The sequence below is a fragment of the Eriocheir sinensis genome, chromosome 47 (genome assembly GCF_024679095.1).
Source record: "Eriocheir sinensis breed Jianghai 21 chromosome 47, ASM2467909v1, whole genome shotgun sequence".
In the NCBI taxonomy this organism is placed as follows: domain Eukaryota; kingdom Metazoa; phylum Arthropoda; class Malacostraca; order Decapoda; family Varunidae; genus Eriocheir; species Eriocheir sinensis.
Window position 1 is genome coordinate 6017204 of NC_066555.1, and position 14869 is coordinate 6032072.

A 14869-nucleotide genomic window follows, 5' to 3' on the forward strand; every position below is an offset into this window, starting at 1 on the left:
TTGTGACAAGCTACACTAACTATCTAATCAAAGGTGGAAGATGGAGGACAGCAGGAGGAGGAGGAGGAGGAGGAGAGGACGATGAAGAGGAAGATGTGGAAGAGGACGAGTATGAGGAGGAGGAGGAGGAGGAGGAGGAGGAGGAGGAGGAGGAGGAGGAGGATCATTATATTCGGTGGTGAACACACACTAGAGAAACGTTATTGCCTGAAGGAGCCATTAATACCCTCCCGAGTGTCCCCGAGGCCATACACCCACGGATCTACGTTCTCCCTGGCTAGCGTTGCAGAAGCCAGAAGCCCTCGGAAGCAGCCTTATTAAAGCAGCCCCTAATTAGAACGTGCTCCACGGGAAAATTTACGTAGTCGAAATTGATACAGAACACTTCCGTCTGAGAGATAGCCGTCATTCCCATACTGCTGTCTTGGAGGTGACAGCGTTCAACATTGTGGATTAAACCTTGCCCGCGAAGAGGAGAGAGAAGAAAAGGAAAAGAAGAAGAAGAAGAAGAAGAAGAAGAAGAAGAAGAAGAAGAAGAAGAAGAAGAAGAAGAAAAAGCAAAAGAAGAAGAAGAGGAAGAAGAAAAGAAGAAAAAGACGAAGAACAAGAAGGTCAATAACAAAAAGAAAAAGAAGGAAGAAGAAGAGGAAGAAGAAGAAAGTAGAAGCAGCAACAATGACAACATCAAGAACACTAAAAAAAAAAAAATATATACAGCAGGAGTCAGGGAGAGGAGTTTAAAGACTGAAAGAAAACAAGAACAAGAAGAACAAAAAGAAGCAGAGGCGAGCAGAGGTAAGTAGCAGCAGCAGCAGTAGTAGTAGTAGTAATAGTAGTAATAGTAGTAGTAATAGTAGTAATAGTAGTAGTGATAGTAGTAGTAGTAGTAGTATCAATAGCATCAGTATCAGCAACAACCATGAGCCAGGGAGACGAGAACTGAAATCGAACCAAAACCAGAACCACAACAAGATGAAACCAAGGTCCTCTATACTCACGTTGTCCTTGGTGAGTCTGAGGTCCTGCTTGGCGTGCATAAGGACCGTCTTGATGAGTGCCACCGCCGCCCCAGTGCTGCGGTTGGCCACCAGGTGCGCCGCCGTCTGTTCGCGGGACTGCAACGACACAGGTGCGGGATCAAGCAGGTGAAGGAGTGGGTGGGGAGGGAGTCAGGGGCTACAAGACTTAGAAGAGACATTTTGTAGTATTTAGCCTTCGTGGAAAAATGGTGAAAAAAATAGTCACATCGCAAAAAATTCCCAGTCCATGTCCTATCTGATATGGATCATGTTCTTTGCCTTTAGTTGTGGAATTCATACTCAAATTATTAGTAGAATATGACATTATTTTGATGATGTTTTCCCACACAGTCTCGTTTTTTTATGCAGCCATGATGCGTTCAATGAGCCTCGCCAAAAATACATCCAAAATGGAAAGACAATCCCAAGTCCAACTCTGTCATGGACCCCCAAAGGTAGGTGGCCCGAGGAGCTGCCGTGGCCTGCCTCCTCCCTCCTGCCACGCTCCTTCCCTGGCCCTGCCACGGCCTAGCTAGGAGTCCCTCGACTGGTGGGTGTTTACGTTAAGTGAAATACTCCCAAGGAATTATTCTGGACCTGATTTACTTCAAAACTGTAGCTGCATGTGTTACGTTGTTTTATGACAAATGGTTTAATTTTAATACATTTAATTTAGTGAGTATTAAGTACAAAGCTTATGGACTTGATTAATAATTACATCAAGAAAATTTATACTTTTAAATACGGCATTTATGGGATGGCTGAGGTCACGGGGACACTGAAGCCTAAATTATGACTTGACAAACGACTTTGACCTCTGACCCAAACTGAGCGTCCTGCCCTGACCCCAGCCACGCCATCCCGCCGAGGCTGAAAACAAAACCACGTGATTATGGCACACGGTGAAGCGCGTTGGTCTAGCACACACAGAGAGCATGCAGGGCGGTGTGCGTGGGAACACATGGGGGTACCACAAGCATGAGCACACACACACACACACACACACACACACACACACACACACACACACACACACACACACACACACACACACACACACACACACACACACACACACACACACACACACACACCTAGGTTATACTGTAGGTGTTAGTGGTCATTATGCACAGCCTTGCTGTACACTTGCTGAAAAGTTGAGCATCACATCTATACAGCATGAAAACAAGTAAGAAAACTATGCGGTTATATAAGTCAGGTGAAAAAAACACCTGCTTACACACAGCAAAAACAGCAGGTGTGGGAAGGCTGTGGTCTCCTTCACACCCGACAAAAAGGTTTTCGCTGCCAAAACATCGGCGCCGCTGCTGCAAAACACTCAAGAAAAAATCGGCCCACTATTCCGCAAAAGTCTCGCCAGGTGGATCGTTGAAAAATAAGATCTAGGATGCCAAAACGTCTACGTGGCGAGGGCTGAGCCTCCAAAGGAAAACAAAACACAAAATTATGTACAAAAGTTGTTAGTTCTGCTGCAAAAGAGGAAGAGGGTCCTCAGGTGCCGGACTGTGCCCGTGTGTCGGCGCCGGGAGGGGAGAGGAGGGCAAGCAGAGCCACGCGTCAACGCCAACACTCACGCCGCCTTCATCACACTCGATATATATATATATATATATATATATATATATATATATATATATATATATATATATATATATATATATATATATATATATATATTGGTGTGTGATAATGGCAGGCGCGAGCGTCATCCAACCACACACAGCACACAGGAAGGAGGAAGGGTGACCAAGCAATATACATCATTGAGCGTTGTGTTAGAGGCCCGCTTATCATCACCGCTGACGTTGGAGGAGCGTTGCACTAGTGTCCCGCGACCCATGAAGCGGTGGGCGGTGTTGGCGCGCTCACAAACCATGTGAATGGTAGTCTGTAGGTGGGGCTGCAAAGAAGGCGACAGAAATCGTCTTCAGACAAGGAAACACGAGAGGGAAAGGGAAAGAAAGAGTTTTATGAAGGCAAGTGACGGCGTTCTGTGGGTCACTGAAGGGAAATCGTTCATTAAATGACAGACAACAGAAGGTCAGGTCACGTGTTCTGAGGAGTGGGCCGCCCTACAGAGGACAACATACACACATGAAAACAGTAACAAAGACGCAACAGGCGCCACAGCTGACAGGGACTTAACTAACCACTTACACTAAAGTACAATACAATCTTATGGAACACTGAAAATGTTGACGGTTCAGGGGTTCTTAGTACTAGGCAAGAAACATGACCAGGTTAGCAGTGAATATTCCTGCGAATGAGAATGTTTGATGGCTGCGTGGGAGGCAAGACACTCCAGGGGACGGCTGCTGGCTGTGCGCTGCTAACACAGGCCAGAGTGTAGCACTCGTGCGGGCGGAAGATGACAGGGCGGGCAATGAGCCAACGAGGTGGGGGAGGGGAGGATAAGAAGTTACATTATGTGATTGAAAGTAAGACAGCTGAGGTTCTTGAGGCAGAGTGTAGTACAGACAGATACAGTGAGGTGAATCAGTAATTTACAGGGACTGATCGCTTTGTAAATAAACAGCAAACGTGACCTCAAGGTGGGAACTCTGCCTCAGCTAGACACAGGAAATAGCACGCAGGCCCACGGCGGCAGGAGAATGTTTACTACTGTGAGATCTAACGTAAAGGCAACAACAGGACACTACTGTCAGAGACCAAGCAACAAGTGTCTACTGGGAGGTGGTTTAGGGTGGCGAATCACTGGGCCGCGGCACCGCTGCGGGAGTCACACGAGTCAGGACAAGACGAGTATTTACTGGGGAGTTTCTCGAAGTGCCAGCCGGTGAGGTGGGATTTCGAGAAACCACCAGTACTTTTATATATGTCTGAACAAGAAAACATCAACAAGTTAAGTTGCTGTCATAGAGTATGTTGGAACGTGTCCTTGAGTGCTCCTGTTCAAGAGGTGCTCCGGGGACTTGGCGCAGCGACCAAGGCCGCGGCGTGAGGCGCAGCGGTGCCCGCCGTCTGTGGCCCGCCACGGACAAGGCAATCGGTATTTAGAAAGTAAATACATTTAGAAACGTTTAATAAACAGTCTTTGATGATTGCTTAGGTCACTTCATAAATTACTGGGCTCAGCTGGTGAGTAATTATTTTCTACCCGTCAGGCGGAGGCCACGCCAGGGAGCGCCCTGAACCTTGGCCACGGCAGTGTACATCATCAGTGAAATCAATTAAACAGTACATTTTTAGGCACAGTTTATATATGTAATTATATATAAGTATATCTAGTGTATATTTATATATACGCATATATATGTATATGTCGTAATTATATATATATATATATATATATATATATATATATATATATATATATATATATATATATATATATATATATATATATATATATATATATATATATATATAAACGTATATGGGCAATAATTCTGGGTTGTGGGCGGGTGAGGCAGGTGAGGCAGGTGAGGAAGCGTGGTGGTCCGCGTCAGAGACGGACACACCACACGTGGGTCAGGGAACACTCTACTCAACATAATGATATAAGAAACCCTTCTATTAATACTCTGCCTGTAAGGACACTGCTACATATTCTAGCAGGCACACGGGCAAAGAAGCGGCACACACAACGCTGGCCAGTGTCACGTCAGCACACACTGTTCTGGGAAATAATATTGGGCAAAACAGCTGCGCCACTGGAGTGCTAAGATGGACCTGAAAAAGGGTTGCAAAATTTAAGTTTTATACGTAATTGGACATGAAAATGCTAAACTATGTTGTTCGAACTAAAGTTTATCTCCAGGGACATCCGCCACCTTGAGGAGGAAGGAATTAGTGTGACGGTGTGACGAAATGCTGCAGTAATGAAGGCTGCTCCCCCGCGTTAGTCCAGCGCCCGTAAACCAAGGGAGACTTCGTGCGACCTTCAGTCTCCGCCACCCTACTTAACGGAGGAGTGTGTAATTGCACTTAATACACACACACACACACACACACACACACACACACACACACACACACACACACACTAAAGACATTACATCCCTCGTTTACGTTTAACAGTTTATTAAAAACACTATAAACTGTATTTTTTGATGAGGAATACAAATATTATATATATATATATATATATATATATATATATATATATATATATATATATATATATATATATATATATATATATATATATATATATATATATATATATATATATATATATATATATATATATATATATATATATATATATATATATTAAAATGATTTAAAAATGAAAATATACAATATAAAAAAATAACTACTACTGCTACTACTTCTACTGCTACTTAAAGTAATATCAATCATCATCATCATCATCATCATCATCATCATCATAATAATAATAATAATAATAATAATAATAATGCTCATAATAATGCAGGTTTCACGCATGGAGCAGCCACGCCCCTTTTTGTTCAATGAAAACGTGATTCATTATAAGCGTGCGTGTGGGAGAGAACTGACGGGGAGGGGGAGGGAGAGGGTGAGGGTGAGGGTGAGGGTGAGGGCGGGGCAGGCCAGTAACCGATAGGGGCGTGACGTGACGTGACGCTCACCTTGATGCCCGCCACCAGCACCTTAACTGCCCCGACAGACTCGCAAGGCCGCAGGGCTCCACCAGACACTGCACAGACTCGCTAGCGACGTGGTCTTTTCGGACTCCTTGAACTTTTTTCAAAGGCGTCTCGAGTTACTCTGATTATATCCGAGTGTCCAAAACTGCATTACCTGACCAGTCCCCCGCAGCCTCTGCATTTAAAAAAAAAAAATTACGTTTTCGCCAGTGGCGCAGGCTAGTATTTATAGTGGCGCCATCTTGTTGGCAACAGATACCATCCGGAGTCCTTTTCGTCATGTGGAGGCGTGGCTCCAGGCACTGGGGTTAAGGTACAAAACTGGTCTACATAACATTAACTCTAAGGACGGACAAGTAAAGTTGGGGTACACACTTTGGCAGCGCGTAGCCACGGTGCTCATTTCCGTCGCACTGGCCCTTTGCGCCTGTGGTGGTAAATACCCATTTTTTCCGGGGCACAAGGCCGGTGTAACATCCGGGTTTCCACAGACAACCTTCCCCAAGGTTCCCCGGGTATCTATTTCTCGACCATCCCCTAATGGATGATGAACAGCTGGGTGAGTAACACGCCGATTGCCCGTTTTGGGATTCGAACCTGGGCCCGAAGATTCGTTGCTGGTCTAATTACTGCAACGCGGAACCGCAAACTTGAAGAAAATATATTTAAGCCTTGTAATACTAGCGCTGGCGGCTTTTTATTTTTATTTTTTATTTTTTTACGTCGCGGCCTCTTGCGCCGGTAAGCTTCTTCCCGGTGGATCCTGATGGTCGGTCCAAGGCTTCTTCCCGGTGGATCCTGATGGTCGACCCGGCCCGTTCTGGCGCAGGCGAGTGTTTATAGTGGCGCCATCTTGCATTGGCTCATGCTGCCCTCCCGGAGCTCATCTTTAATCCTAGAATCTAGAGTCCGGGTTGATAGGTGGTTTTCTGGACAGCATGTGGGTAGTTTTAAGACACTCGGCGGGGGCTGAAAAATCCCAGCTTGGTGGCACCGGGCGGGGATTGAACTCGCGTCCTCCTGAACGCGGGGCCGTCTTGTTATCCGTTCAGCCACCGCCACCCCTTGTTATTCTTAAGGGCTCAGGTTACCATGCGCACTTCGTTAGTCGTCTGCATGTAGCTGGACGCCTTCCCTCCAGCACGCGGCAAGCCTTCCTGAGGTCAGGGCGATCGTCGTGTTATTAATGTTTGGTCGCGTCTGAAATCCCCTGAAAACAATGATTCTTGGCCGACTTTTTTTGTCCTGCAGTCACGCCATGGCGGCAGTGGCAGCCTCCACGCTGAACATGACACTGCTGGTAGGGGTGGGTGGGTGGGGGTAGGGATTAACATTCTTGTGTGTGTGTCTGTGTGTGTGTGTGTGTGTGTGTGTGTGTGTGTGTGTGTGTGTGTGTGTGTGTGTGTGTAAACTATTTCCAAAGGCCGAAAAAGAAATCAATTTCGTTCTAAAGAGTTTTTTGATTCATGGTTAAGAAGAAGGGTCAACCAGGGCCATAAAACTACCCATGGAAATGCCCACAACTCCTACGAAAGCCTTGTTTAACCCAGTAGCAGCGAGGGGCCAAATTTGTGGCTTTACCGTGTACCAGCGACGGGCCAAATTTGTGCCATGATATAAACCCCCAAAATAGATGATGCATAAACTGATCACAAATGCTTTGATATATATTTAATGAAATGGTTTGTGTGTGTGATGATTTTTTCTCATTTTTCTCGCTGAAAGGGACCATTAAGAAACATGATCCCCGCAGCTACCGGGTTAATATGTGTGTCTGGCCGCCGAGATTAAAAATATAGCCCTTGAACCCTTAGTGTGGTGAGGGGAGTGAGGGGGCTGGGCGTGTGGAGTTCCCGCGGTGTTACGTGCGCTCCGTGGCTTCAGCGGCCGTGATGAAGGTTAGTCGAGCAAAAGTTTGTCGTTGCATTGCAGGACCGTCGGCAACTTTGGCTGGATGCGGATCAATACGGATTTACATTAGGAATTTGGTCGTGGAGAAGGGGGGGGGTGGGGGGGGGTGGAAGGGGGACCAGGACACGAGGCTGGCGCGGGCAGGGCGACGGGAGGAGGCACAGAGGTAAGGTTTCTGGGCCTTCAAGACATGTAAACCAGTAGACACGTAAGGCTGATGCTGATGTTTGCTTCTTAGTTAAACACGATCGCTGAATCATGATGGGGGGGTGGCGAGGGGGGTACAAAGGGTCACATTTTCAACGACCACCTGACTTACATTTACCCAAAACTAAAATTCCCTTAATCCTAAAGTATAGAAGCTTGACAGTTACAAGTAAGCGCTACCTCTCTCACCAAGAGGCTCCCTCGAGTTGAGCGCCGTAACAACTGACCCCAGCCAAATAGAGCTTAGTAAATAATAACAGTACTATATAATGCAATCCGCTGCCTCAGTAATATACAAATGGTCATGGGGTGAATTTAAACATTTGCCACGCTCCTGAACAAATGGTGTGCGGCAACAACATACTGTGAAAGGGAGAGACTGCTCGGTGGGGGGTGGGGGGGTGGAGTGTGTTCCTGAGTACTGACGCTTATTGAGTTATTTAACTTTTTCGGGAACTTCTAGGAAAGGTGAAGTGGGGAAAGCTACCCACCGTGAGGCAGGAGAAAAGTGCGGGGGGGGGGGAGTGCGGGCTCTTTGGAATTAATTAAAAAAAAGAAAGGATTATCAATGATTGACCCATGGCAATGGTGTGTGTGTGTGTGTGTGTGTGTGTGTGTGTGTGTGTGTGTGTGTGTGTGTGTGTGTGTGTGTGTGTGTAATTCACCTCTTGGTCTGCTGCGGGTCTCTCTCGAGACAGCCAGCCGTTCCCCTACGGAAGAGCACAGAGCTCATAATACCGATCTTTGGGTAGGACTGAGACCACTCACACACAACACACCGCGACAACGAGGTCACAACTCCTTGCCTTACGTCGCGTACCTGTTCAATGGTAGGTGAACAGGAGCTACACGTGAAAGGAAATAAACCCAACTTATCTTCACCTGGCCGTTGAATCGAACCCCGATCCTTCTGGTTGTGAGGCAGACGCTCTATCCACTGATCTACCGTGTGTGTGTGTGTGTGTGTGTGTGTGTGTGTGTGTGTGTGTGTGTGTGTGTGTGTGTGTGTGTGTGTGTGTGTGTGTGAAATTCTTGCACTAAGTGATAAATACGAACGAAAGAACTTAGACTGAAGGTGTGTGGCTGGCTCCTCGTCGGGGTGACGCCGAGGGGACAAATTCCCGACTCAGGGGCTGCCGATGAGGCATTCGTCAAAGGGCAAAGAGGATCATGGACTGTAGGTCAGTTAATGACGATCTTGACTAACAGTTGAATGACGAATGATGGCAGTGCATGAGTGTGTTGTTAATGATGGTGATGCCTTATCACCGCGAGAATAAGGAAAACCTTCTCCTCGAGATCTGAAGGTACAGGAGGCCGCCAAGCCTTGCCCCGGGGTCAGCAGCTCGCCCCCCTGCTCGAGGGTCAGCGAGGTAATGCAGGCAGGGAAAAGTGCGCCGGGAACACGCTGGCGCAGCGTCGTGCTGCTTTATCCCAAAAAGATGTTACTTTATCTAGGATTATGGAACTTAATGAGGCCTTAAGTATGATGAGGGCAAATTTTTGTAATAAAAAGAGAATTATGGCTGCTATGAAGCTCAGTGTGCCGGTAAGGGTGCAGGCAAGGCACCTTCCCCTATTTTATGACAAGAAAACAGCCTTTTGTGGCTACGCGGCGCGTGAAGCCTGACTTACTGGCGCGCCGCATCGCCGCTCTGAACTTGACACTGCCCGCACAGACACGCAACACCCGATCACGCCATAATGATCAGCGTCAAGAGAAAAAAAGAAGTACCTGAGCCACGCACGTCCTTGCTACGAGGCACGTAAAGCACCAAATGGCCTGTCATTTACAAGAACAAAAACATGAAAGAAGGTTGACAGTTCTAAGAGCTTCAATTATCTCCATTACAGGGCCACACAGTGCTGTAACGCCTCCGTGCTGCCGGGACAACAACGCAACGCCATTACTCGGGCAAACACGGAACGCCGGATAAAGGAATGAGGCGAATACTGGAAAGAACACAATACCTTCAAGGGAACCAGAAGACCAGTAACTGACGATGGAAGGGAAGGAAAATAAACAATATATGTACCACTGAAGGCATCAGATAGTGTAGGTTACGGCTGAGATCATTAATTTGAACGCGAAGAGAGGAAGAGGGGAGAGAAGGAATGAACAAGGTCAAATGGAAACGGAGGCAGAGTCAGAATGGCGATGGTCAGATGTTGAAAGGTATACGAAAAAGAAAACAAGAAAGAAAAGAACACGGTGAACATAAACGACCCAGGATGACCCTAAAATAACAATAGCAATAACAAAAATATCAACAACAACGAATATTACTTTACCTATCTACCACTACTACTACTACTACTACTACTACTACTACTACTACTACCACTCTTGCATAACTACACTTGCTATTAATAGATACACCAGACTAGAGCCTCCTTACAGTTAAAAAAAGGAAGAAAAATTACCTGGCGAAACGAGCTTCATTATATCGTTCACACACACACACACACACACACACACACACACACACACACACACACACACACACATCGGCCTTGACATACCAGACCCGGACCACCAGCGACATAACTTCGAAAACGTGGCCATTCTTCTGTGGATCATGAGAGGGTTGGCTTCCTGTGCCGCACCAGCAGAACAAATGGAAGGTGACGGGCACAGAACAGGTGACAGACGATAGGCTTCCAGCATTCCGAGGTAACGATGATGATAGACGATGATGATGGTTTTTAATATTTCCAGTGATAATAGAGATAATGAGTAATAATTATGGTAGTAGTAGTAAAATTTATAATAATAATAATAATAATAATAATAATAATAATAATAATAATAATAATAATAATAATAATAATAATAATAATAATAATAATAATAATAATAATAAACACAACAGTAATAGCTGCCCTACTGTTGGGTTTACTTGACGTTAATGGGGCTATTAGAATAATTTTCGCAAATTTTACTCCTGTAATGTGACTCCTTTGAACTAAGGGCTCTCTATATTTTTAGTTTTCTTTCATTTATATAATTTCGAGGCCATTTATTATCTAGCTTGTGTATATTTGCTGATATCAAAACTGATAAAATCATCCTGCCCACCCGATAGGCATGGAAGGGGTAAACGGCGCTAAGTAGGCACTCAGTAGTGTCAACAAACGGGTTTCTCCCGAACACGGGATAATAGAGTTCCTGAGAAGAGCTATGCGTCTGTATGGCCTCAAAATGGGCGGGAGGGCGGGGCCGCCGGCAAGGAGGGTTACCTAACACTGGGACAATGGGCCGAGGGGTCACGAGGGAGGCGCGTCCCCATTAGGCGTGTCATGTGTGGGCGAGATCAATGCGGGGCACACAGGGGCCGAGCCGAACCTATTATCAGGTAATGTTCCCTGCCCGTGCCGCAACGCTGCCGGCAGCGACGCGCGGCACGGCCTGGCGGCGCCCGGCCCAGAGGTACGATTGAAGAATGTTGTCGGGCGTGGCTGATAACAGTGATGGTGATGATCGTGAGTGTTGGATCAAGAGGTAAGGGAGTAATTACATCAACAGTAATGACAATATAATAATAATAATAATAATAATAATAATAATAATAATAATAATAATAATAATAATAATAAATAGTAGTGATGATAATGATGATAATAATGATGATGATGATTGTCGAGTAAGAGGGAAATAATTTCTTTGAAAACCAATGGAACCAAATGAACGTATTGGTAACCACCCATCACAGGAAACAGGAGAATTACCCCTTCCTCTGCATTCCTCAGTAACGACTCCCCATACCCGGAAAGTGGGCCAATACGTCATCATGTTCCGCCTCCCACAGTGACGAGGCTGCCGCGGCCGCCACGCCGGAACAAAGGCTTACAGTCATGCACACCAACTACCTGTTCAAGCCGCCATTGCCAAACAGTGACACAACTCATTCATTACACGGGGGGGAAAGACGGGCATATCGGGAGTGTTTCTGGTGCAGCCAACACGTGGAGAGAGCCTGAGAAAATATGGGTATAATTTTTGGTCATAAGTAAATACATAAGTAAATAAATATAAAATAAAGAAAAAAAAATATATTGACTGTTAGATATGAGTGTTTTCCAACTTTAACTCCTCGTTCCTCTCCAGTCTTTTCTCTGCTCCTCCTCCGAACTCCTGCCCCACCTGCCTTGGCTGAAATGAAGGTCAGTTAAAGTAAACTCACATGATATGCTTCCTGGCGCTGCTACGGACCTGCCTATCAACGCTCAGGGAAGGCAAGAGCGTGGGAGCTAGTCATTAGTCTATGCCCCGGGATAGAACAGAGCCCTCACCTAAGACAAAGACCTCCAGGAGACTCAGATCACATTGGAAACTATTATAACTCTAAATCTTTGAGGCCACTTATGTCTGACGCTATTACTGTGTGTGTGTGTGTGTGTGTGTGTGTGTGTGTGTGTGTGTGTGTGTGTTTCCATCATCATTACACTGCCAGCATAATCATCCCATTCTTCAGGCTATTTCATCCCATTAACTAAACATATACTCTTTTTTTTTACCCCTTCCCCTCTTTCTCTCCCTCCCTAACCGGTTCCTCGTCTCCTCTTTACCCACGCCTTGAGTTTTATTCTGCCCACGTATCATAAAACAACATGACCCACATTTTCACTCAACTTCCTTCCCGCTCCCTCACCTCCTACCGTTGTTTCACCTTCTCCCATCGAGTATAATCATCTCTTCTATAAACCCTAACTCAAATAAGGAGAGGCATGGGCGTAAGCGGAGAGCACCTACAGTCCCCTTGAGCCCATATTCTGAGACACTTTTGGCTCTCACAACAAATATCTCAAAGGCCACAAAGGAGATTAGTTGGGTTATTATGAGTGTTTTTTCACGTTCATGGTGTAGAAGCCTTGTCAAACTATCCCTAGGCTCATAAAACTACCCATGGAATTACCCATAACAACCTCAGCGAGAGTCTTATGACCTCTCTTTTGATTTTTTTTGTAGGAGCAGCGAGTAGCTTTTTTTTATCATTGTTTCTTTTTTGTGTGCCCTTGAACTGTCTCCTTTGTTGTAAAAAAAAAGAAGTCCCGATGCGTTTGAGAATATAGGCCGTGGTGTCTGCCGTCCCTCCGCCCATCCTGCTCAAGCCTCCGTGCTCTCCAAACCGGCCTCTCCCACGCTCCTTTCCCGCCCGAGTCTCCTATGTCACGCAGGATTTCCTTGACTTAACCTACTGACTCTGTGCGTGTTTGTGTTTGAGTGTGTGTTTGTTAGTTTGCGTGTGTGCTGGGTATAACAAACTCCCAGGTGTGTCTCTCGTGAATAGCGATAACTCCTACTGATTCTGTGCGTGTTTGTGTTTGAGTGTGTGTGTGTTGGGTATAACAAACTTCCACATGTGTCTCGTGAATAGCGATAACTCCTACTGATTCTGTACGTGTTTGTGTTTGAGTGTTTGTGTGTTGGGTATAACAAACTTCCACATGTGTCTCGTGAATAGCGATAACTCCTACTGATTCTGTACGTGTTTGTGTTTGAGTGTGTGTGTGTTGGGTATAACAAACTTCCACATGTGTCTCTCGTGAATAGCGATAACTCCTACTGATTCGGTGCGTGTTTGTGTTTGAGTCTGTGTTCGTTTGTTTGTGTGTGTGTTGGGTATAAGAAACTTCCATGTGTGTCTCGTGAATAGCGATAACTCCTAAAGTCTTCCAAATATGTCAAGGCCGGTCTGGCGTTGGCTCCCGCTGGTCCTTTCCTCCCCTCTGCTCTGCCACACAGCCCCAACACCTATCGCTTCCTCTCATATGTAAGCTATAGGTAACATGAGAGGAAAGAATAGGTGTTGGGACTGTGTGGCAGAGCAGAGGGGAGAAATGGACCCGCGGGAGAAAACACCAAAAGGGACTCGACAATTTGGTTTCACTATAAGCCTGAGTGATCTGCCTGGCCTGTCAGCACCACCTCCACCCACGTTGCGATGGTCCGCCGCCCCCCGCGCCTGACCTACCCCTCCTGCTGCGTTGATGTCGGCCTTCTTCTGCACCAGGTGACGGATGGTTTCCTCCCGGCTGTACATAGCGGCCAGGTGAACGGCGGCGAACCCCTCCTGCAGGGAAGAAAGGCTGTGGTGAGGGATGGGTGATGTGGGCGCGGCGTGAGCATGGGTCTGCGTGCATGGTTATTTACACATACATCATACATCACCATTTCTGAAGGCACAATTTACTTTATGGTAAAAGGCGGAAGGTACTCTCTGTAGCGTTAAGAAGCCGATAAACGACGCTTGAAATGTCTATCCTCTGCCCTTACACTTTCCCCCACTTTGCTTTGATTGAGTCATGGATGTAACAGTTAATATATATATATATCTCAGGTACAAACTGAATATATAGGAGACAGGACTAGATTATTAAACACTAGCGCCATGAGACACTTGTGAGTGATAAAATAAACATCATTCGGAAAAGTTTCAATTAAATCACCTCGCAGTCTACGTCCGTCCAAGAATGGTAGTGGAGTTTTTTTAGTGTACGTCTTTCCAAAGAATGTGAATCGTTTTTAATATCACTCCATCAAGATGTGAGTTTATATCAAATTTACCAATGTTATTCCTGTTTACGCCGTCAGTAGACCCAAGAAAGATTATATACGGATTTCTATTCTGACACCCTCGACCCCATCATCACGACTCCCTCCTAACACGAAAATAACTACGCAAGAGATTTATCTGAATCAACAAAGCTATATATTAATGCAAAGAATGACAGATAGTTCGAGATAATTTAACAGAAGCTTCCTCGTAATAAACAAACACACAAAAAACTGAAAACTCGTACTGTTAACGAAATTGCTTCGGATGAAATTAGCAAAAAACAAAAACAAAAACAACAATTTTTTTTTTTATGAGCGAGAATGTTTTTTTTTGTGTCCACGCGGGGCAAAGGAAACAAATGTTCGCTTCCTGTTGATTTGTTGATTTGTATGTATGTATGTATGTATGTATGTATGTATGTATGTATGTACGTGAATGCATATGCGTCTGTCTGTCTGTCTGTCTGTCTGTCTGTATATATGTGTGTATGTATGTATGTATGTATGCACGCCTGTCTGTTTGTCTGTCTGCCTGTCTGTCTGTCTGTCTATCTGTA

The 14869-nt window shown here is 45.5% G+C and overlaps 1 protein-coding gene across 2 annotated transcripts in view; it reads right to left on the bottom strand.

Moving 5' to 3' along the window:
* LOC126981302 (serine/threonine-protein phosphatase 6 regulatory ankyrin repeat subunit C-like) overlaps positions 1–14869 on the bottom strand; it is a 120228-nt gene that overhangs the window by 31318 nt on the left and 74041 nt on the right. For both annotated transcript variants that reach the window (XM_050832232.1, XM_050832231.1), the window contains exons 3-4: positions 13729–13827; positions 999–1115 (exon numbers count right to left, since the gene is read on the bottom strand). In XM_050832232.1, the coding sequence (XP_050688189.1) occupies positions 999–1115; positions 13729–13827 (216 nt within the window). The remainder of the gene's footprint in view (positions 1–998; positions 1116–13728; positions 13828–14869) is intronic.